The sequence below is a fragment of the Momordica charantia genome, assembly GCF_013281855.1.
Source record: "Momordica charantia cultivar OHB3-1 chromosome 11 unlocalized genomic scaffold, Mcharantia_2.0 BLBB01000011.1, whole genome shotgun sequence".
Taxonomy (NCBI): Eukaryota; Viridiplantae; Streptophyta; class Magnoliopsida; order Cucurbitales; family Cucurbitaceae; genus Momordica; species Momordica charantia.
In genome coordinates, this window is record NW_028275159.1 from 9,186,422 (window position 1) to 9,209,300 (window position 22,879).

At 32.8% G+C, this 22,879-nt stretch overlaps 1 protein-coding gene and 1 pseudogene across 6 annotated transcripts; one reads left to right on the plus strand and one right to left on the minus strand.

Moving 5' to 3' along the window:
- Positions 1 to 11,244: 11,244 nt before the first annotated feature.
- Positions 11,245 to 17,564, minus strand: LOC111010303 (pentatricopeptide repeat-containing protein At5g66520 pseudogene; annotated as a pseudogene). Of its 5 annotated transcripts, none has more exons than XR_015788766.1 (2): positions 13,864 to 17,564; positions 11,245 to 13,784 (listed from the first exon to the last, which is right to left on the minus strand). The product of XR_015788766.1 is annotated as a pentatricopeptide repeat-containing protein At5g66520 pseudogene, transcript variant X1 (transcript). The 5 variants fall into 5 exon arrangements; XR_015788767.1 differs by having other exon boundaries at positions 11,245 to 13,262; positions 13,348 to 17,564; XR_015788769.1 differs by having other exon boundaries at positions 11,245 to 13,268; positions 13,348 to 17,564.
- On the plus strand, positions 12,026 to 15,497 carry LOC111010300 (oligopeptide transporter 1). Its single transcript, XM_022283659.2, has 8 exons — positions 12,026 to 12,166; positions 12,291 to 12,388; positions 12,538 to 12,983; positions 13,149 to 13,246; positions 13,377 to 13,949; positions 14,057 to 14,324; positions 14,413 to 14,595; positions 14,711 to 15,497. The coding sequence occupies exons 2-8, from the start codon at positions 12,307 to 12,309 to the stop codon at positions 15,329 to 15,331; spliced, it is 2,271 nt and encodes a 756-aa protein (XP_022139351.1). The 5' UTR covers positions 12,026 to 12,166; positions 12,291 to 12,306; the 3' UTR covers positions 15,332 to 15,497.
- Positions 17,565 to 22,879: the final 5,315 nt, after the last annotated feature.

Genomic DNA, 22,879 nt, shown 5'->3' on the forward strand with positions numbered 1-22,879 from the left:
AAAAACTATATACGTTTGATAATTTTTTTAAAACAATAATTTTAAAAATAAAAAAAATAATTTTTTTTGTTTCTTAAAAACAAAAAACAAAACATGGTTGATTTTTAGTTTTCTGTTTTTAATTTTTTTTACAACTAGTTTTTTATTTATAAAAAGTTAGAAAATTGGAAATATATATTAGAGAGAAAATTTTAACTAGGTTAGAGATGACGATAGCGTGGGTGGGAGTGAAAATGTACTATCTCATTTTCGTGCTCGTGAAAATTTTTAATCTACCATCTTCACCTCGTTCTTCGGTTTGGGAACAAAAACGAGGTTAGAGAATATTTATTTGAGGACGGGATATTAATGGGAAGAATCAACGGCTTTGTAATAAATTTTTAATTATTTTTAGAATTTTATAAATGTGTAAATATATATTAATTATTTTTAGAATTATTATTTAATATTATAAATAATTAGTTTTAAGAAATATTTAATATTTTATACACAATTTACTAAATATATTAATAAAATATATATTAATTATTAAAAAAATGGAATCAGGGGCGGGGTTGAGACATGCATTTTCTATTCTTTGAGCATGGACCTAATCCTACAAAATTTTTGGGATTAGTATATTGATCAGTTATTTAATGATCCTAATTACATAAGGATGGAATGTATAGAATTTACAACCCTATTTAAGAGGGTACCCAGCATATAAATTACTTAAATAGCTTCTTGTATTTACAAATTAATTTTAAATTCATTTTAATATGCAAAATTGATTAATTGGAAAGTTATAATTTAGATCCCATAATTTTAGGTTAATGATACTTTCCAAAACAAATTAAAACACCAAAACATTAAAAACAAAACCCTAAATTCCCCAAAATTGAAATGATAACCTCCCAAAATATCTCCAAATCCCGTCCAAAAATCTCCCAAATTCGAAATCTAAGAACTTTTTTCGCTTCATCCATGAGACGTTTAAAACTTCAGTTTTGGAGGACCCTTTCTACATTACTATAGGATATATTCGTTTATATCTTGTATACATCTATAAGATATATACACATATAAGATTTATACACATATACAATATATACTTATATATGCGAATATAATCGGGAGTACTAAGAATATGAGACATTTAGAACTTCAATTTTCTATACACATAAACAAAATATATTCCCATATATACAAATCTTAACGGAAGACTAATAATTACAAATGGTATGGAGGATCATTTCTACATAACTATAAGATATATGTATACACATATAAGATATATTCACATATACAATATATATGAATATAATCAGGAATACTAACACTGTGAGACGTTTAGAACTTCCATTTTCTGTACACATACATAAAATATATCCTCATACATACCAATCTCAATGGAAGACTATTAAATACCCATGGTATAAACAGAAGGGGACAGTAGACGAGGAACACGTTGCACGACGTCGGAAACGTCCAAAGACGTTGACATAAAGTTTATTCAGCGACAGAAATTGAAGGTTTGGATGTGTCTGTGGAAGAAGAAATCAATACCTCGTTGATTTGGTGTACAATGAACGGCGTTGGAAACGTGCAAAAGAAATAAATACCTTGTTCATAAAAGCCCTGAAGATGGAAAATGAAGGTGTGGCAGCCGACGTCTTTGCACCTTGGAAACGAAGACAGCGGTGAAGAAAATCGGCTTTGCACGGTGGCTGGAGAAAATCGACAGCAAACGAGAAAAGAGAATCGGCAGCATTTAATTCATTTAACAAAATTGGAAGTTGTTAATTGGTGAGAGAAAAAAATCTTTTTTGAATGAGAGATTTGAGGAATTAAGGTTGAAATTTTGAATGGGGCTCACAAGAATTAAATGAATATAATTACAAATTAAGAATTCAAATCTTTAAAATTTAAAAATTATAATAAAATAAAAAGCAATAAATAAGGGTAGAAACGGTATTAAAATAAAATCCTAACTGCAAATATTAAAAGTGTAAATTTTGAAACCTAAACACATTCATGTAATTAAGATTTCAAAATAGCCCTCCCAAGATATTATCTCAAAATTTTTTGTCATTAGATGGATGAAAATAAACTTTTTAAAGACAAGTTTCTGAGAGATAAAGAAAAAGATTTAAAAAAAGAAAATTAGTGAAAGAAAATTCAAAAACACAAATAGACAAATTTTAGAAGGAAAAAAAAAAGTAAAGTTGGGAGAAAAAGATACGTTAAAGAAAAAATATATTAAAAAGAAAAAGATAAATTTAAAGATAAAAACAAGATTTGAAATATAAATAACTAAAAAGATAAATAAAAGTTATAGTGAAAGATAATTGAACGAGAAACTAATATATAAATTTTAGGCGAAAAAATATATTAAGAACAAATGAAAAGTTTTAGAAAACGAAATTGTAGAGAGAGAAAAGTTCGAGAGAATATTAAAGGTCTAGAGAGAGAAATTAGAGTGATCTTGTTATAAAAAAAAAAGAAAATAAATAAAAGTATATAAAGATGAAAATTTTGGAGAGAAATAATTATAAATATTTAAAATATGAAAATCTTAGGAAGAGAGAAATAAATTTGTATAGAGAAATTTAGGAAGAAAAAATTTTTAAAGTGAGAAAGAAATTTGTTAGAGATAAATACGAGAAAGAAAAAAAAAATTGAGTATTCAAAGAAAAAATTAGATTTTGAAAAATGGGAATCCGTTTTTTAAAACTGTTTTTTTTTTTAATTTACCTAGAATTTTAAAATTGTTTTCAGCCAACAAAATATCAAACCACCCCTTCATAGTATAAACTGATTTCATTTTTGTTAAAAAAAATATAATATATTATTTATTATACTGTAAAATAATAATTACACAAAATTTATAACAAAAATGTTAACAAATTAGTTAATATTATTTTAGATTAAATTAAATATTAGTTATAACTACTACTCATTTATAAATATATTGTTAAAACATTTTTTTTTTTAAATTGAGATTCAATTTTCAAACATGTTGTCAAACACATATTTGAAAACTACAACTCTATTATTTTATTGAATTCATCGTTTTCAAAAAAAAAAAATCATTTATCACCAATTAAATATACAAGACGAAAGATACTTGCTCCTCAAAATAAAGATTATTTTTAAAATAATAATGAATTATGGAATGATAAAACTTGGCTCCTAAAGATTCAGAACCACAATGCTCCATTATGAGATGACCTAATAATAAGTTAACATAGGTTGGATGTGAGGCTTTTCTAATATTTTATTAAAATTCATGTGTAATTATGTTTGTTTGGGAAAAGAATACCTTGGACACGTGGAGGACCCCTATTGGTTCTCCAAGATGACTTATGAGTCATGCCCAGCTCGGACGGCCGAGATCACCACCGTTAGCGTTGATGGATGCCAAGTATGAGGGCCGAGGTGAACCTGGCCAAGGTCCGACCTACCGAGAAGCTCGGTAGGGGCCGATGTGAGCTGCTGTCAGCGGCGTGATTATCGGGTGTAACCGACGGTCCCGAGATTGGCGGGTGTAACCGACGGTCCCGAGATTACCGGGTGTAACCATCGCGAGATTGGCGGGACTACCACTCATAAGTAGAGGACCTCACTCCACGATCAGGTACGATGATTTCTGACCTCGAACTAAACTAAGAGTCCGACCTGTACTGACTTGATCGTCGGAGTGCTCACCTTTTTGTGCAGGTCCGCCCAAGTATTCAGATCGGTCCGGGGGCCGAGTTCGAGCTGTAATCGGAAATACACTGTTGTGCATATCCTTGCATAAACAATGTTGATACGTAGAGATTAATATTTGCATTATAATCTTTTCAATTTTTGTTTTAGTTATTTCGTATTTTTTTCTACATATATCTTTCTTGCATTTTCTTAATTTTCTCAAACAACGGTGTAGTATGTCAACATTTACGGTGACTCAGTGTAGCAAACTGTATTTCCAGCGACTCACTCTATAATTATCTATTATAGTATTCCAACAAATACTTATGTTTTATTCCATCCATGAGTGTTTTCCTTTTCTATATATTATTTGTTTTGTTAATTAAAAATACCTCATATGGCCACTTATGTAAATTTAATTGAGCTCCCTCTTAAGACTCTTCACAAAAGTGAATAATACTTTCGATATGGGGACAATTCTGAATTATCTATACTATATAAATTGGGCTATAGAGGAGAATCTTTATCTTCCATTTTTATTATCGATTTTTTAATATATATCCATTTTGTCTTCCATTTTTACTCTTGTATATTATAATCTCTACCTCATATGTTTGTACTAAAAAATGTTTTTGCAAGTTGGTAACCATTCACCTTAAGAAAAAAGGAAAGAAAAAAAAAACCCCAGGAGTTCATTAAATAAGTTACGTTGTTATTACATAATAAAAACTAGGAAAAAATATACTTTTGATCCCTGAAATTTGGGGTGAGTATCTATTTGGTCATTGAGATTTTAAAACGGACACTTTTGGTCATTGAAGTTTGGATTTGGTATCTATGTAGTCCTTAAAATTATAAAATAGACACTTTTGGTCCCTTAAGTTTGAGAAATTATTCTAAATGGTCCTCGATTTTTTTTTTACTAATGTCAAGATTACGTGGCATTTAAATTGATATTGATGACTAAGCAAAAAAAATTAATTTAACAATATATTTCTAAATTACTGGACTTTTCTCTCTTTTTTTTCCCCAAATAATCCCTTTTTGTTTAAAAGAATTTAAAATATAAAGTTTATTAAATTTTGAAAATACTAAAAAATGTAAATTGAGTTTAAAAGGACAAAAATTAATAATTACATTATACTATATATGTGTTATTATTATTTTACAATTATATATCCTGAAGTGATAGATCCGACCTTATCTAAGGGAGATGTATTTTTCTCAAAAAAGGGAGATGTATCGTGAGGAAATGCCACGTCAATTTTTTAAATATTTGTTGTGTCAGCAGTTTATTCAATAAATTTAAAAATTTTATAAAAGTTTAAGTTGATGGATCCGCTAAATTTAATTCATATATATTGGATATCTACCACCCTATCATTTGGAGACCTTCATTTTTTTCTTTCTTTATACTCTTAACTTTTGTTTAATTTAGTTTCTGTAATTTAAAAGGTTGACCTTCTATTTATTTTTATTTTTATCTCATTTATTTCGGTCAAAATTTTAGTATTATATTTTTTCGATTAAAAATTTTAGAATTTAATCATAAATTTGTAGGAAATTTTTTTTATTGTGTATAGAATTTTATAAATAGAAACTAAAATGATTATTTACAAATTAGAACGAATGATATAATATAAAATTGGATGAGAAAATGACATGAATGAAATTACGACTAACTTTGTTTCTTGTTTCTCCTTTTTTGGGAACATTCTTACAATTCTATAGAAATTTTGGGAACAATCAAAACGAGTTTCTTTTCTTGTTCCTATTTCCAATTTGTTCCAAAACATAAATAAAAACATTGTTTTATCATAATTGAATTCTTGGAGGTTGAAACCATGCAACACATTTTTCTTCATTAAAAATAAAAAAACAAAAACAAGAAACAGGAACGTTACCAAACGAGCCCTAAGTGTGTTATCATTTCCTTAAATTCGTAGATTCAAACTCCCGTACCCCACTTTGTTGTACTGAAAAAATTAAATAAGTAAGTGCGTTATCCACGAGTTATAGTTTAGTGAATAATGCACTTATTACCATCTGAACGAATAGATGTTAATTACTACTTAGATATACTCATGTTTTTTTTCTTCATACAACAAAGTGGGAGTACGAGAATTTGAACCTTCGACCACAGGAAATATCAATTACTGCTGAACTATGTTCATGTTGAGGAGCTGCCATGTATGATTGTTTATGATTTGGTCATCCTTAAATCATGGATTTTCATTTTTTTCTGAGTATGGAATATGAATTTTGATTTGGAATGTGATCAAGATATTCATGGAGTAAGTCTCAATGAACCATTATTTGATTATTTAGCTTTGAAATTACTTCCATTGAACGTTATAGTTTGAATTGACTCCTTAATTCTGAAAAATCAACATAATTTGAAATGATTATATGTGTTATTTATACTTTAGATTAGCATTTGTTTTTTTTTAAACTAATTCCTAAATTCAAATCCATGCCTAACTCATTTCATTTGCATAAGTTTTGTAGCGTTATGAATCACATAATTAAGATTTCGGGAAGGCTTCTCATAACATTATTAGTAGAGTCCACATAAAGTGCCAAAATAAGTTTAGCTTAATTGGTTAAGTACATATCTCTAATCAAAACGTCGTGAGTTTGAATCGTACACCCCTTCATGTTGTTGTATTAAACACGACTTTGAAATTTTAGGGACTAAATTTAGAAATCAGAATGAAAATGTTATTGTTATGCAAACACTGTGGCACTTTCATAATCCTATACCTCTCCAAAAGGTCGGAATGAGATTTATGCCTGCTACACGAATTTGAGACATGGGGATGAAATCGACCTCAATTGTGCTTTTGGAAAATTTAGTTTAACTTGAAGCAAACTGGTATTTGGTAAATTTTTAATTTTAAACATTTTTTTAGAGAAAAATTTATTACATATGTAAAATTCAATTATTACAATATTTAGTGTAATTAGTCAACCATTTTTCAAACTTCAAAGATTAAAAGTTTTAGAGTTTAAATAGGCATTCACTTCTAAAAATGTATTTTGCCGCCTTTTATAATAATGCTATTTTTTTCCATGCCCTCGTGGCGGTCCCCACAGGAGATGGCAAAAAAGATCCGTGGGATTCGATCCCCATGGATACACCCGACTCGATCGAGTCGAGGAACCTCAGGCGACGGAGTAGGGATGGGGAGGTCTTTCCGCCTCGTCCCCTACTCCACCCCGTTTGATATTTATTAAATTTGTATAGTTTTATATATAATCATATTAATATATATATTAATTTTAATAAATACTTTTAATTTTATTAGGTTGAATTTACAAATTCCATAAAAGAAAAAATTTATATTTTTAAATAATAAAAATATTAATAGATATTTCTTAAAAAATAAAAAAAAATTCTATATATATAAAAGTCGGGAACCATTCCCAATCGAGGAATCTTTGCCCCACCTGCGACGGGTGGGGATGGGGAAAAAATCCCCAACGGTCCCAGCCTCGCACCATTGCCATCCCTAGCCCCCACCCTCCATCCACTTGACTTGAACAAAGTCAAACCTTGTTTTTTTCTATCTCTATCTCACTCATTCATAGGGATGGAAAAAAATTTCTTCCTACTTTTGATTTTATATGTTACTAATATGAAATTTTGAGTGATAAAAATATAGTTAGTATGTCGCTATATTAAAGATATTTGAATAAAGGGATAGAAACAAAGATTACAATTTTCTACCCAATTTAATTAGAATAGGTAGTCATCTCTCTCGGTAGACTTTGTTAGTTTACTTATCTCCACTAGTTCCACTCTATTCATTCTCGTCTCAGTGTCACGATAGGAGTGTGGTATCTTCCTCAACATGAGAATGTTATTTGATACAAATTTTAGTGTCGAATTTTATCAGATAAATTGTCTACTGACATTCCAATGAAGTGGTGGAGGAAGGGACCCAATTGGTAGAAAACAACACGTTGGAGTTATTCAGCACTTGGAATAAGAAGTAAAAAGAATAAATATAGTGATAATTTAATTATCTGAATTTGTTTCTTCGATTTTACAAAAAGAGAAAAAAGAGGCAAATTCACTATGACGTGCTCGATCAAAAAGAATTCTTTAAACTACGGTATATATAAGCTATAGATTGTCTTGAATATAATTTTCTCAATCATTTATTATTTTGAACTATAAATTTCTTGCCATCCCTATCCAACTTGGTAGGTTTGAACATCTATTTATTAATGTTTTGAATAAAATGTTTCTAAGTTATTGGTGTGAAATGTTGTGGAATATGGTGGGGAAAAAGACGATTGTTAAGCCATATGACTTAACTGAGACCCTAATTTCCTTCATGCCAAAAAATAAAACAAATAAAAAAAAAATTTTGGGTTGCATAATTCATTAATAGTAGAACATTTCACTTAATCAAATAAAGTGAAATCGAGATAGGAGTGAAGCATATGGAGGGTAAAATTGATATTCCTAGCAAACATGATTAGAAAGACTTGACCTTTTTTTTATTTCATTTAAAGAATGAAAAAGACTTGACGGTGGTTGTGAGAAACTAATGGTTGAGCTATGACGCAATGATTTCAAAACATGAAAATTAAAAAAAGGGTAATATTGTGAAAATTTTTAAATTAATGTAATTTATCATCTTATGAATTTTATGTTAGATTTGTTTGGAGGGTAGACTTTTGTTATGGTTGATGCACGATATAGATTTGGGTCTCGAAGTTGAATACTCTGTACACACAAGAAGATTTGTCCATCGATGTTAAATGGTTCAGTTGAGAGAAGTAGAAAATAGAGTTGTGTAAGATGTACCTCGTGTCCAGGCCATTCGTTGCAATGGATCGACCCAATCGTCTTGACCCGAGTAAATTGACCTATGTCGCTTTTTGGTTTTAGTCCAAGTGAATCTACAATTTCGCCCATAATAATTATTAAATTTTCATCTGCATGGTTTTTAGCCTTAAAAAAAATAATAAATAAATAAATCAAAAGAAAGGCTCCAATTAGTCAACTTCCTTTTGCAAAGCCACCATAACTTTTCTATATTATAATCTTCACCCTCAAAACTAAAAGTAAATTTGTAGCTAAGCAAAAGCATCCATCTATAGTCATTCTTATTTGCCAAAGCTTTTCTTTTTTTTATATATATAAAAAAAAAAAAAAAAGCCAAAGCATCTATTAATTGTCTCTACATAACAATTTTTTGGGTCATTGCTGCAGTTTATCAATATATTTTGAAATGACATAATTGCCCATATACAAGCATATAGGTCAAGATATTATCGAATTTTCTAGAGGTTGCAGGTTCAATCCTCACCCATTTATTGAACTTAAAAAAGACATGATTAATTTTTTTTTAATTAGTTCATCAAATAAAAAGAAGTTGGGATTGAATATTCCACTTTAATGGAGACAATGAGTGTATTATCCTTCTCTTATGGTCGGATGTTCAAATTCTCGTACCCCACTTTGTTGTACTAAAAAAGAGTGTGTTATCCACTGGTTTTAGTTCAATGAATAATACACTTATTACCATTTGAACGAGTATAGGCTAATTACCTTTTAGTACAACAAAGTGGGGTATAAACGTTTGAATCTTCGACCTCAAAGAAAGAAGTATGTGTTAATTACTGTTGAACTATGGTCATATTGACGGACATGATTATTTATGATTCTGGTCATCCTTAAATTATGGATCTTCGTTATTTCTTTGGTATGGAATATGAATTTTGAGTTCGAATGTGATCAAGGTTTCCATGGAGTAAGTCTGAATTAACCATTATTTGATTGTTTAGCTTTGAAATTACTTCCATTCAACGTTATAGTTTGAATGGAATCTTTTTTTCTTTTGATGACATTGAATTGACTCCTTAATTCTAGCAAAATCAACATAATTTTAATTGATTATATGTGTTATTTATTTTTTAATTAGCACTTGATTTTTTTTTAACTAATTCCAAAATTCAAATCCATGCCAACTCATTTCCTTTCCTTTGCATAAAGTTCTGTAGTATTATGAATCACATAATTAAGGTTTTGGGAATGTTTCCTACGCATAATTAGAGTCCAATATTATAAGTAAATATCTCTTATCTAAACCTCATGCATTCGTCTCCTACATTCCTACATGTTGTTGTGTATTAAATACAACTTTGAAAATTTAGGCACCACATTTAAGAATCGAAATGCAAACACTGTGATACTTTTACAGTCTCGTGCCTCTCCAAAAGGTCGGAATGAGATTTCTGCTTACGGCACGATTTTGAAACATGAGGATGAAAGTGACCTCAACTGTGCCTTTGGAAAAATTAAACTAGTATTTAGAAAATTTAAAGTTATAATTTTTGGTAAATTAATACTAAATTAGGTTTGTGGTCTACCTATAGTGACTAAAACAGACCTACAATTAAAATTTACTTAATTTCTTGTTGATAATTTGTAAAATTTTTAAAGACAATTATTTAAAATTTTATATGATTTCAATTAAAGTTATAATTACGTTTTAAAAGGACAAATTTTGTATATATACAAAATTTGTTAGCAAGAGATACCTGATTCTCCAAAAACCCATTTCTTTCTAAAGCTAATGGTAAATAGATTGGGTAGGTCAATGATTTTTAAAAAGTGATTCAAAATAGATTGAATCCCGATCAATTTTATCAATATAAACAATTATAAGTTCAAATTTTCATTTCCACATGTTGTAAAAAAAGAAACCACCTAAACAAAATCTCAATGATCGATCACAAACACGGCCTTATTTATTATTATTTATTATTTGTTAGGTACGCGTAAAATTTTTGTATAAAATTTTTGACTCACAGTGATGTAAAGGTCAACTTGATACAGATTTTTTTATTATTTTTTATTTTTTATTTTTTTGCTGCTGATATGAGAGATTCCTGGTCAAAGATAAACAATTGTTGACAAAATAATATTGAATTAGTACAATCCTAATTTTTCACACAGATTTAGAAGGAAAAAAAAAAAAAAGAATCCTTTAGGATTCTGCTAAAGTCACATGCCCCATATTATGATTTTAATATAGCTGAATTGTTTGGAAAAAGAATTCCCCAATTGCATCAATTCATTATCCTTGTTCATACTTCTTTTGATCCCACTTTCTCTCTTCAATGATTTTCAAAAGTGTCAACTCACCAAAAAATGTCACATAGCATAGGAAATTTTTTGATATATTTACGGTTATCTCTAGTAGAAGAATTCGAAGGTAAAATATTTTGGTCGGAGAATGCTACACTTTGTCATAAAAATAAGGTCTATATTGGAGTATGTTCCATCATCAAAGTGCCACCACATTATTATTTTTCCAACGGTAACTAACGTTAAAGTTTCACATCATCATTAATTTTTCGGTAGTCAATAAACGGTAAAATGAGTTTAAGGACTATTTTGAACCATTTAACATTTATCCAACTTCAGAGACTAAAGTATCTATCTTAAACTTTTAGAACGTTTAGAGACTGAATAGAGACGGACCTTAGACGTTAAAGATAAAAATATAATTTAACCTGGAGTTTCAAATATTATCTACTGAAGAAACATAGTTGTATGAAAATGAAAAGTATTTCCTATCCATACCTTTAAAATTGTTTAAGAAATAAGAATTCAGAAAACACCAGAAAAAGAAAAAGAAAAAGTATTACTAGAAAAAAGCAAACCGCCTCATGATCCTCTCTCTCTCCTCTCTCTCTCTCTCTTATCTATACTTCCTTTCTTATCTCTTTCCACACTCCACATTTTCCTCAAATCAAGAATCAAATCTGAAACATTATCACGCATTTTCCTGAAGTTTCAATGGATCCACAGTCCACACACAGCTTCCTGCAGGCAAACTTCCCAAATAATCTTGTTTCCTTCCAGAGCTTCTTATATACCATTATTGGGGCCAAAAGAAACTAATTCTTGTTCTAACTATAGAATATTTCTTCAACAGTGCAAATGGGGTAACTTTGAATTGAATCAAAATAAGGGGATCTGCTATAAAAAATTTAAAAAGGGGAAATGGACCACACCTCCACCTTGGTTGGAAGCCAAAACTGTGAGAGCGTCTGTTGTGAGGCATTAAAAGTCCACAGCTCCAACCACCATGTCCATCATCTTCTCGAGTTCAATATTGGCTGTCTTTATTCCTCTTTTTAAGGAACTTTCAAAATGTGAAAGCTATTAAAACCAGAAGATTTTGCAGTTGGGAGCCAGCCCCCCCAATGTGCTGTTGAATCCGTCTAGATTCAAGATGATCCAGTGAAAAGAAACTCATATAAAGCTCATAAAATGGATGGATCTATGGATCTATGGATCAATGGAGTGGGAAAGTACTGGTTTGAGAATTGAGATTACCTTTTTCTTTTTTCTTGGAAATCTTTGGTGGGTCGTTGGGATTCTGAACCGCTTTTATTTGGGAGGAGCACGAAAAACCAGCTTCTGAAAAGAGTGTACAGCAACTTTTGCTCTTTTCCTCGTATTTCTGTAAGTCCTAGAATGTTTTTTTTTTTAAGAAAAACTACAATTATTAGAAGAGAATCAGAAAATAAAGCACATTTTTCTATATTCTTTCTGGTTTCTTCTCATAGAATAATATTGGCCACTACAGGAAGTAGAAGGAGAAGATGACAAAAGGTAACGAGGGGGATGGGATCCCTCAATCCAACCTTACAGATGAAAAGCTTGAATCCAACTTTCACAAAACTGGTGAGAGAAATTCCTTTTTCTTCGTCTTCTATGGAACTTTATCACCATTTTCAACCTTATGAAGAAGGAAAAAACCTGGGTTTTTATCATTTTCCCCCACGGAAGATGATCTCCATCTAGAATAAGACTTCTGAAATTTGGTAATGCAGGGGAGGAGGAAGAGAATGACTCTCCAATTGAGGAAGTGAGGCTGACAGTGCCACCAACTGATGACCCCTCAGAGCCAGCCTTGACATTCAGAACATGGGTTCTTGGCCTAACATCTTGCTGTCTTCTGGCCTTTGTGAACCAATTCTTTGGTTTCCGCCAGAATCAGCTATATGTTTCTTCAGTCTCGGCACAGATTCTTGTTCTTCCTCTGGGAAAGTTAATGGCTGCAACACTTCCGTCTATTGCAGTTCGAATTCCACTCACCAAATGGACGTTTTCACTGAATCCGGGACCATTTACTCTCAAAGAACACGTTCTAATCACCATTTTCGCCAACTCGGGATCAAACAGCGTCTATGCTTTGAATATTGTAACCATTGTCAAGGCTTTTTACCACAAAAAGCTCCATCCTCTGGCTGCCATGTTGCTGTCTCAAACCACTCAGGTCTGTTTGCATTTACTTCATTAGGCTTAATAAGCCTTTCTCTCTCTCCCTAGAAAGCTTCAGCCTGATTGTGTTGAATAAACTTCCCCATAATACCCATTTTCATGTTTCTGTTGACTGTTATTGCAATTCTGGCATATTTTTCTGAGTAATTGGAATAAGCAGATGCTTGGATACGGATGGGCTGGGTTGTTCAGAAAATTCCTAGTTGACTCCCCATATATGTGGTGGCCTTCAAATCTGGTTCAGGTCTCTCTATTCAGGTATTTTCTTCAAGAACTGAAACTAAGAATCTTTAATTGGCAAAATCTGAATCACCAGTGTTAGTTATGAAAGAAAGCATTTTCAGTGAAATGAACTTTACCTTATCCCAAATATTTGGGAGTTGTTCAGGGCATTGCATGAGAAAGATAAGAGACCGAGAAGAGGACATACAAGGCTACAATTCTTCTTCATGGTTTTCATATCAAGTTTCGCTTACTACGTTGTCCCGAGCTATCTCTTCCCATCAATATCTTGCATCTCCATTGTTTGTTTGATATGGAAAAACTCCATTACCGCCCAACAGATTGGTTCTGGCCTTCATGGCCTTGGCATCGGCTCTTTTGGGATTGACTGGTCGACCGTTGCTGGCTTCCTCGGAAGCCCTCTGGCCGTACCTGGCTTTGCAATTGTCAATATCTTAGTCGGTTTTTTCTTTGTCGTCTATGTACTAAACCCCATTGTTTACTGGTCAAATATTTATGGAGCTAAGCGATTTCCCATGATTTCAGCTCACACTTTTGACTTTTCTGGTAAAACCTACAATATCACTAGAGTTCTTAATGCAGAGACATTTGATCTGAATCAAGCAGACTATGATGGTTATAGCAAACTCTACCTTAGCCCCTTCTTCGCCTTCAATTATGGGTTGAGTTTCGCAACATTGACAGCAACTATTTCACACGTTGCTCTCTTCCATGGAAAGTAAGCTCCACAAACACTAACTTCTCCAAACAAAGCCATTACTTTGCTCACTTCACAACCTTTTTGACCTTTTTCTTCTATCTTCTGCTTTTGGGAATTGTGATCAGAACAATCTGGCACATGTGGAGAAAGACAGCAAGTGCAGTTGGGGATCAGCTGGGAGATGTCCACACTAGACTAATGAAGAAGAATTACAAGGCAGTTCCTCAGTGGTGGTTCTATGCCATACTGGTAATCATGGTGGCTCTCGCCTTGTTAGCTTGCGAAGGTTTCAACAAACAACTCCAACTTCCCTGGTGGGGAATCTTACTGGCTTGTGGGATTGCTCTGTTCTTCACATTACCTATTGGAATCATTCAAGCAACAACTAATTCGGTATGTTCATGATAACATTTTAGAAACATTGAGATAAAAAATCACTGTCATTCCACTTCTCAATGATCTGCTTAACAACCATATGCAGCAACCAGGACTTAATGTGATTACTGAGTTAATTATCGGGTACATGTATCCCGGGAGGCCACTAGCCAATGTGACGTTCAAGACGTATGGGTATATCAGTATGTCACAGGCTCTAATGTTTCTTAGTGACTTTAAATTAGGCCACTATATGAAGATTCCCCCGAGATCGATGTTCCTTGTTCAGGTAGTTTTTTCATTCTTTTTCCTCGGAAAGGGTTGGCTTATTCTAATTCAGACTTCACAATAATGGGGTTAGAACTGGAACTGATGTTCTGTTGTCCATCGACTTGTATTTTCAGTTAGTTGGAACAGTAGTAGCTTCAAGTGTCTACTTTGGCACAGCTTGGTGGCTTCTTACAACCGTTGAGCATATCTGCGATCCATCCTTGCTGCCAGAAGGAAGTCCATGGACATGCCCGGGTGATGATGTTTTCTACAATGCATCGATCATATGGGGAGTTGTTGGGCCACTTAGAATGTTTGGAAAGTTAGGTGTTTACCAAGAGATGAACTGGTTCTTCCTCATTGGCTTACTCGCTCCGGTCCCGGTATGGTGGCTTTCCCGCCAGTTCCCCAATCAAAAGTGGATTACACTTATAAATATGCCCATCATCTTTGGAGGCGGTTTGGGCATTCCACCAGCTAGAGCAGTGAACTATCTGACATGGGGGGCTGTAGGGATTTTCTTTAATTTCTATATTTACAGGAAGCACAAGGGATGGTGGGCAAGGCATAACTATATCTTGTCAGCTGCTTTGGATGCCGGGGTTGCTTTCATGGGGGTTCTCATATATTTCACCCTTCAATCAAAGGATATAATAGGTCCAAACTGGTGGGGACTTGACAGCACCGACCGTTGTCCATTGGCCTCCTGTCCTACCGCACCGGGAATAGTGGCCAAAGGATGTCCTGTCCTTTAAAGTTCTCTTTGTAATGGAAGTCATTGGTGTCTATAGTTCTGCCATAAATGTTGATAGCACTGGTAGGAGACAGCGATGATGCTGTGATTCATTAGTTAAAAGATCGAACTTCATACAGGTTTCCGCATGTTCTTACAGTTGCAATATTATCTTCCTAATTTCCTTCTATCTTGCTCAAGCTCAATTGAACTCAAAAGTGGGGATATTTCAATACCAAAGATTGTAACTGATGAATCAAAATTATCAGTTTCTCAAATATACAAATCAGCATTCCATCTCAACTACAACTACCAGTAATCAGCACAAGAACACGAACCGTTTTTGAAACAATGGAATCGGTTTCTATCACGAACAACTATCTCTCTGGTACTAACAACCGATATGATCTTCAAAGCAGTGTGGCAATCCTCACAAACACGGAGATTCTTCATGATCCTAATAACAGTTCCAGGTGCGGTTTTGATTAATCCGAACGCTACTGCTAACTTCTCACTATGTCGATACAAAAACCTTTCCTTCTCATCCTCTTCCATGTCAAGCATTACCACCGAGGTGTTGGGCACATATCCTTTGATCTTCATTCGCTCGAGCAACTTCTCCCATGTTTTGAATATCTCCTCAGCTTGAGGATGAGTCTCATCCCCTGCTACAAAATTATGAACCATTCCTTCCACCACGATTGAACTCCAGCCAGGTGTCTTTTTTACTCCTCTATCTCTCATTAACTTTCTCACTCGCGCCACATCCTCCCATCTCCCTGCTTCCGCATAAATGTTCGATAGGACCACATAGTATCCATCATTTAATGGATCCAATTTGGAGAGGTGACGGATGGCTTCTTCAGCCAGTTTTAAGTTCTTGTGAACTTTGCAACCACCAAGGAGGGCTCCCCAAACAACACCATTTGGCTCAATAGGCATGTTCATGATGAACTCGTGAGCCTCTTGCAGCAGCCCTGCTCGGCTGAAAAGATCAACCATACAACCATAGTGTTCAATCCTAGGAACTATCCCATAATCCTTAGTCATGCTAGCAAAATATTTACGGCCTTTCTCTACCATACCCATATGGCTGCATGCATGCAAGATACCAATGAAAGTCACTGCATTGGGCTTCATGCCTGTGTTTATCATTTTAGTGAAAAACACAAGAGCATCCTCAGCCTGTCCATGCGCTGCCAGTCCTGCAATCATAGCCGACCATGAAACGACTGTACATCCTTCCATGTTGTCGAAGATCCTACGAGCATCCTCCAAGCACCCACATTTCACATACATATCAATCAGAGTGTTACAAACACGAACATTTCTCTCATAGCCATTCCGGTTTGCAAAATCGTGTATCCTCCTCCCCAAATCCAAGTTGCCCAGATCAGCACAAGCTACAAGGACAGCCACCACTGTTACTTCGTTGGGCAACAAACCAGCCTCTTCCATCTCGAGAAATAGATCAATGGCCTCCTTGGGCTTCCCACATTGGGCATAGCCAGCAATCATTGAAGTCCACGACCTCACACTCCTCTCAGGCATTTCAGCGAACAAGTTGTACGCCCCCTCGACATCAGCTCTTTTAATCAACTGGGCTATCATAATATTCCACGTTATCACATCTCTCTGCGGCATTTTATCAAACACCATCCGGGCAACTTCCATTTCGCCACACAACGCATACAAATTCACAATCATATTCCGCAAGAACACATTCGATTGCAACCCAAGTTTCTCAACATACCCATGAACAATTCTACCATTTCCAACATCCAATAATCTAGAACACGCTTTTAGAACAAACGAACAAGAATAATCATCCGGGCAAACGTCAAACTGGCGCAACCGGTAGAAAAGCGAAATAGCATCGGCAGGGGAATCTCCCTCGGCGAAAGTTCTCAAACAGGTGTTCCACAGGGCGACCTCCGGTGCGTCCAGGAGCTCGAATATCAACTTGGCGTAAGAGAAACCCGAATTGAGCGCGCAAACAGAGGCTACCCGTGAAAGTGGGAGGGAAGAGAGGGGGGAATTGGTTTTGACGAGATGGGCGTGGACCTGCTTCAGCTCAAATGGGGAGTTGAAGGTGTGGAGAAGATCGGGCGTGGGAGAGGCTCTGTGGTGAAGGGCTGGTACGTGGAGCGGAGATATGGAGCAGACGCAGAGCATTTCTTCGTTTTTCTCCTTCAAGATCATCCAATACGGTCAACTATGATATTAGCTCCCATTAAATATTTTGATCTACCAACAGCTTCGATACATAGGTTTTAAATTTCCGTGACACGTTTCTTTTGAGATATTTAGAAACAAGTTTGTTATTTCTTTTAAAACTCTTAGAATTATAAAAAGAATCTTTTTAAATTTTTTAATTTTTGTTTCGAATTCTTTTATTAATTTTATTAAAATGGGTTCAAAAAACGAAAGTTGTTTTCGGGGAGAACCAAAAGGAAGTTCAGCTTCCATTCCCCAAACTGTTAAAAAACAAAAATCATTTTTTTGTCAGATAAATCGACATTTTCATCGTAGTATAATAAAATCGACCAAATATGATATATATCAACAAAATGTCACATTGTCACTAATAATTATTTTTAACTAATTTAAAAATAGAAAAATATTTATTTGTTAATTTAAATATTTTTTACGATGTTTTTAATTTTTATAACTTTTACAGAAATATCTATTGACATCGATATTTTATCAATATTTCTATTGATATTTTTACGAAATTGAGACATCGACATTTAAAATCTTAGTTCGATATCAATATTTTTATAATATTAAAAAAATCGACAAAATATAAAAAAAAATCATTAAAATATACATAAAATTAATATTTAATTTTTCTAACTTTTTAATATTTATAGACATGGACATCACATCCATATTTTCAGATTTCAACATTTTGATATTTAAAACATTATTATCAACTTAATTTTTTCGTACCAAAGTGATGATGGAGACATAATTTACTCTATTTTTTAATTTCCTCTTTAAATATTTTATCTTGAGTATATTTTATTTAATCCTTAATATTTTAATTTATTAAAGAAGTCCTGAATTCTGGATCAGAATAATGGATTGATGTTTTTCATTTAAATAGAAATTATAATTTAAGAAAAGTTGGGTTAAAAAAACGATTCGGGTTGGTATGTTGGCCAAAATTTACCGGTTAAGGATTAAAAAAAATGTTACAGGGTATATTGGCCGGAATTCTGATCATAATTATTTGAAATATTTATAACTTCTCTCTCACGAACAAAGTTCAAAATGTCGATGTCGATGGATATTTCAAGAAAAATACGAAAATAGTGGATATTGATGGAAATTTTTTAAATTAGTAAATAATAGCTTAATTAGCCTATAACTAATCACTCATAATCATCATATCTAATCATATAAGTAATATACTTATAATAATATCGGATGAAATGTTGAAACAAAATCACGTATACATATATGAAAATTATTTGAGTCTGTTGTTTTTTTATTGATAATTTATAATCTAATCTAGTTACAAAATATGTGAATATAGATAAAATAATTTTTAAAAAGTTAGATTTAGTTTAAGATTTAAATTTTTAATAATAATTAGTTAAATTGATTTTGTTTTATTAGTTTGTTTTAAGATTTGGTTAGTTAAATTTAATTTAAAATTTGTTTTTGTTTTAAATCAATTCCTTGAAGATTTTGTTAGATTATTTAATTAAATTTAATTTAATATTTTTTTTAAATCGATTATATGTTTCTTTCAAATTTTGTTAGATTTTTTTAGTTAAATTTAATTTAAGAATTAAGTTTTTTTATAAATCGATGCTTTATAATCTATTTCTTTAAGACTTAATTACATTTTTGTAGTTAAATTTAATTTGACGTTTGTTTGTTTTTTTTCCTTTTTTGAACCCAAAATGATAAGAATTAAAGTTTTCTAAAATTTAAATGTTTAATAATAATTGGTTAAATTGATTTTAATTATTTGTTTGTTTTAAGAGTTGTCAATTAAATTTAATTTAAAATTTTATTTCTCTTTTAAATCAATTACTTTAAGATTTTGTTTGATTTTTTAGTTAAATTTAATTTAAACGGGTTTTTAATTAAATTTAATTTAAATTAAGATTTTTTTATAAATAATTGTTTATAATATATTTCTTTTTTTATAGTTAAATTTAATTTATTTTTCTTTTTTTTTGAAGGGAAATGATAAGAATTTAACTTTAATTTCTTTCAAAGAAAAATAGAAAATGTCCATTGTCTATAATTTTTTATTATTATTTTCGACTTTTCTGTTTGCTCCTCACGCCACACTTTGAATTTACACAAAACAGAAAGACGTTTTGAATAGAAATATTTTTTTTAGTTTGGATTCAAAATTTTCAATCTAGATTTTTTCTTGAAAAAACAACAAATCTTCCTAAAAAACGATTTTCTCCTCCTATGTCGATGTCAAGACCGTCGACATGTCGAACGAGATTTTGAACCTTGTTTACGAATTCTATTTACAATTTGTCGTAATATATATATATATATATATATATATATATATATATTGAGTTGTCTAGTATAAAAATTGACTTAATCTGTAACCAACTTCTGTCAAAATAAATTTCACCTCCCATTGATTTGTCTCTTGTATTTTTATTTTTGTTATTATTTTTTTTATAAATATAGAGAGACGTTGACAGGTTAAAAAGAAAATTAAAAAAAATGTGAAAATGTGAAGTTTTTGTTGGGCCAGAGACATTAAAAGGAAGAAACGTGAGAGTACAAAAGTACTTTTAGATTGTTATTTATAGCCAATTACAAGTTTTTTTTTTTTTTTGAAAAAAGAGAAATATCGTTAACCCACATGGACATCACGTGAAAATACATCTTCCTCCCCTAGACGTAACAACCAGGGGAATATTGTGAAGCCAAAAGCAATAAGACGAAAAATGCATATAACGCTTGTAGCACCGTCTAACATGCACCAACTGATAAAAGACTCAAAATTGGTGGCAAGGAATTGGATGTCATGGGCTCAAATCCCCTCAGGACCTAATGAAGGCGAAGAACGATTTAGAAGAGAAATTGCCTCAAGAGCATCCGATTCCACAATTAACCTCGAGCAACCCAACGATAAAGCCCCACGGATACCTTCAAGGATGGAAACTGCAAGACGCATCGGTGTTCAGTTTAAAAAGCTCACAGCTTGAGGATGAATGACCGAGCAAAAGCACGCAAGTATTAATCCACTCGCATTTTTTATTTAAATCAGGGATAACTTTGTTATGATTTATCTTATTTCTATCGTTCCAAATCAACCAGTAAAGATAACTACAAGTTCAATCTCCTCTTTGCCAGACAAGAAACCAATATCTCCTAATGAAATTTTAGTTATTTTTAATTAAAATAACAAACTTTAATTTATCTTATTACTATTTTTTCTGGTGAAACTACATATTTTAACCATTTATTTAATATAAACAAATAATAAAAATACATAAACAAAAAAAATGTAATTGTTCCCAAAGACGAAGGCAGCTAAGCATATGGCAAATTATCGGCCCATTAGTTTCTACAATGTGGTGTTCAAAATTGTATCGAAGACTATTGTAAACAGGCTGAAGCAGATTTTAAAAGATGTTATTTCCCCTCACCAAAGTGCTTTCGTACCAGCTGGAAGATTGATCATGGATAATTCTATCCTAGGTTATGAAAGTATCCACTGTATTAAAGCAAAAAGGAGTGGAAAGAAGGGGTGGGTAGCCCTTAAGCTAGATTTGATCCAGGCTTATGATAGGGTTGAGTGACATTTCCTCGGCCAATTCTTAACCGCTGTGGGGTTGGACAAGAAGTACCTGGATCTTATTATGCACTGTATGTCCTTGGTGTCGTACACCTTTTTAACTAACAGGGAGCGAAGAGGCTCCCTTCACCCGGAAAGGGGTATTCGGCAATGTGATCATATGTCCCCTTATCTTTTTCTTTTATGTGCAAAGGCCCTGATAAGAATTCTTAACTCATTACACGTAAGGAAATAAATTGAAGGGTTGCGCATCACGAAGGCTAGTCCCCCTATTGCGCACTTACTCTTTGCAGACGATAGCCTTTTATTATTTTAGGCTAAACCAGAAAAGACAAAAGCCATTGCGAAGGCCCTAGACTTTTTTCCAAGTTGACTGGCCAGGAGATTAACTTTCAGGAGTCTGCTGCTTGTTTTAGCTCAAATACCAAACCGGCAGAAGCAGATTTTGGGATTAAGATACTTAAAATTTCGAGAGTTGGCTGTCATGAGAAGTGTTTAGGCATTCCCTCTTCCTTGTCTAGGAAGAAAAATGCTTCGTTCTCCTCCCTAAATGATCGAATTTGGAAATACCTTCAAGGTTGGAAGGGAAACTTATTCCCAACAGGTGGGAAGGAGATTCTTATCAAAGCGGTGGTGCAAGCTATTCCAACCTAATGCTATGGGCTACTTTCGGCTCCCAAAGGGCTTTATTAATGATTGTAATTGGCTGATGGCTAAATTTTGGTGGGGCAGAGAGATGGAAAAGAAGATTCACTGGACAAAATAGAAGGTTTTGTGTGTGTCGAAATTTAAGGGAGGCTCTTGGGTTTTAGAGACCTTGAAGTTTTCAATCAAACCCTTCTTGCCATGCAAAGGGTGGATAATTCTCTCTAAGCCAAAGTCCCTCCTTGCATTTGCGCTAAAAGGAAAGTATTTCAAGGGGCTCTCTCTAAAGAGTTGTTTGAACATTTTATTGTGATGTGTTGGGCTGTTTGGTATAGACACAATAAGACTATGGTTGGAGACTTGAGACCCAACTCTTATATTGCTTGGTATACTTCAACTTTGTCGAAGAATGGAAAGATTAATGAAGCACACATACATGGCCGAGGAGTTGTTGTTCTCCGAAAATGGACTCCCTCGATTGGCGACAACTTGAAACTTAACTCCGATGTCGCTATCTGAGCATCTGAAATTTGAATGGGTTTTGTGGCTATTGTTCGAAATAATAAGGGAGAAGTTATGAATTCCTGCGAGACTGGTTCCGACTGTGTTCGAACTTGCAGTGATTGCCATCAGAAAGAACTTGTTTGACGCGCTTGAGCTTGGCTTCTTCAAATTGGAGATTGAAATGGATTCTCTTCTGGTTCAAATCACCTGAAGCTAAAAAAACTGATGATTCAGAGTTGGAGATGTTTATGAAAGAGATTTTAGAGTTAACCAATACCTTTAGTTTGTTAGTTTCTCCCACGGTCCACGAACTTGCAAAGCCGCTTAAATGAGATTTTAAAAGAGTTAATGTCTTCAAACCGTTTTAGAAACTTATTTTTGTAAATGTTTAAAAATTTTTCAATTTTACATTTACTGTGATTTTTTTATAATACCGATTTTATCCTTATTTATTGCATTTATATTTATTATAGTTGTTCTTTTTTTTTATCTAAACGATTTAAATTCCTAAATTGTAAACATAATCCTTAATGATTGGGGTTCATATCAATTTTCAACACTAATCCTTTAATTCACTCATTCAAAAAAATTTCTTCGCAAGATTTATCAAATATTAATTACAACCCACGA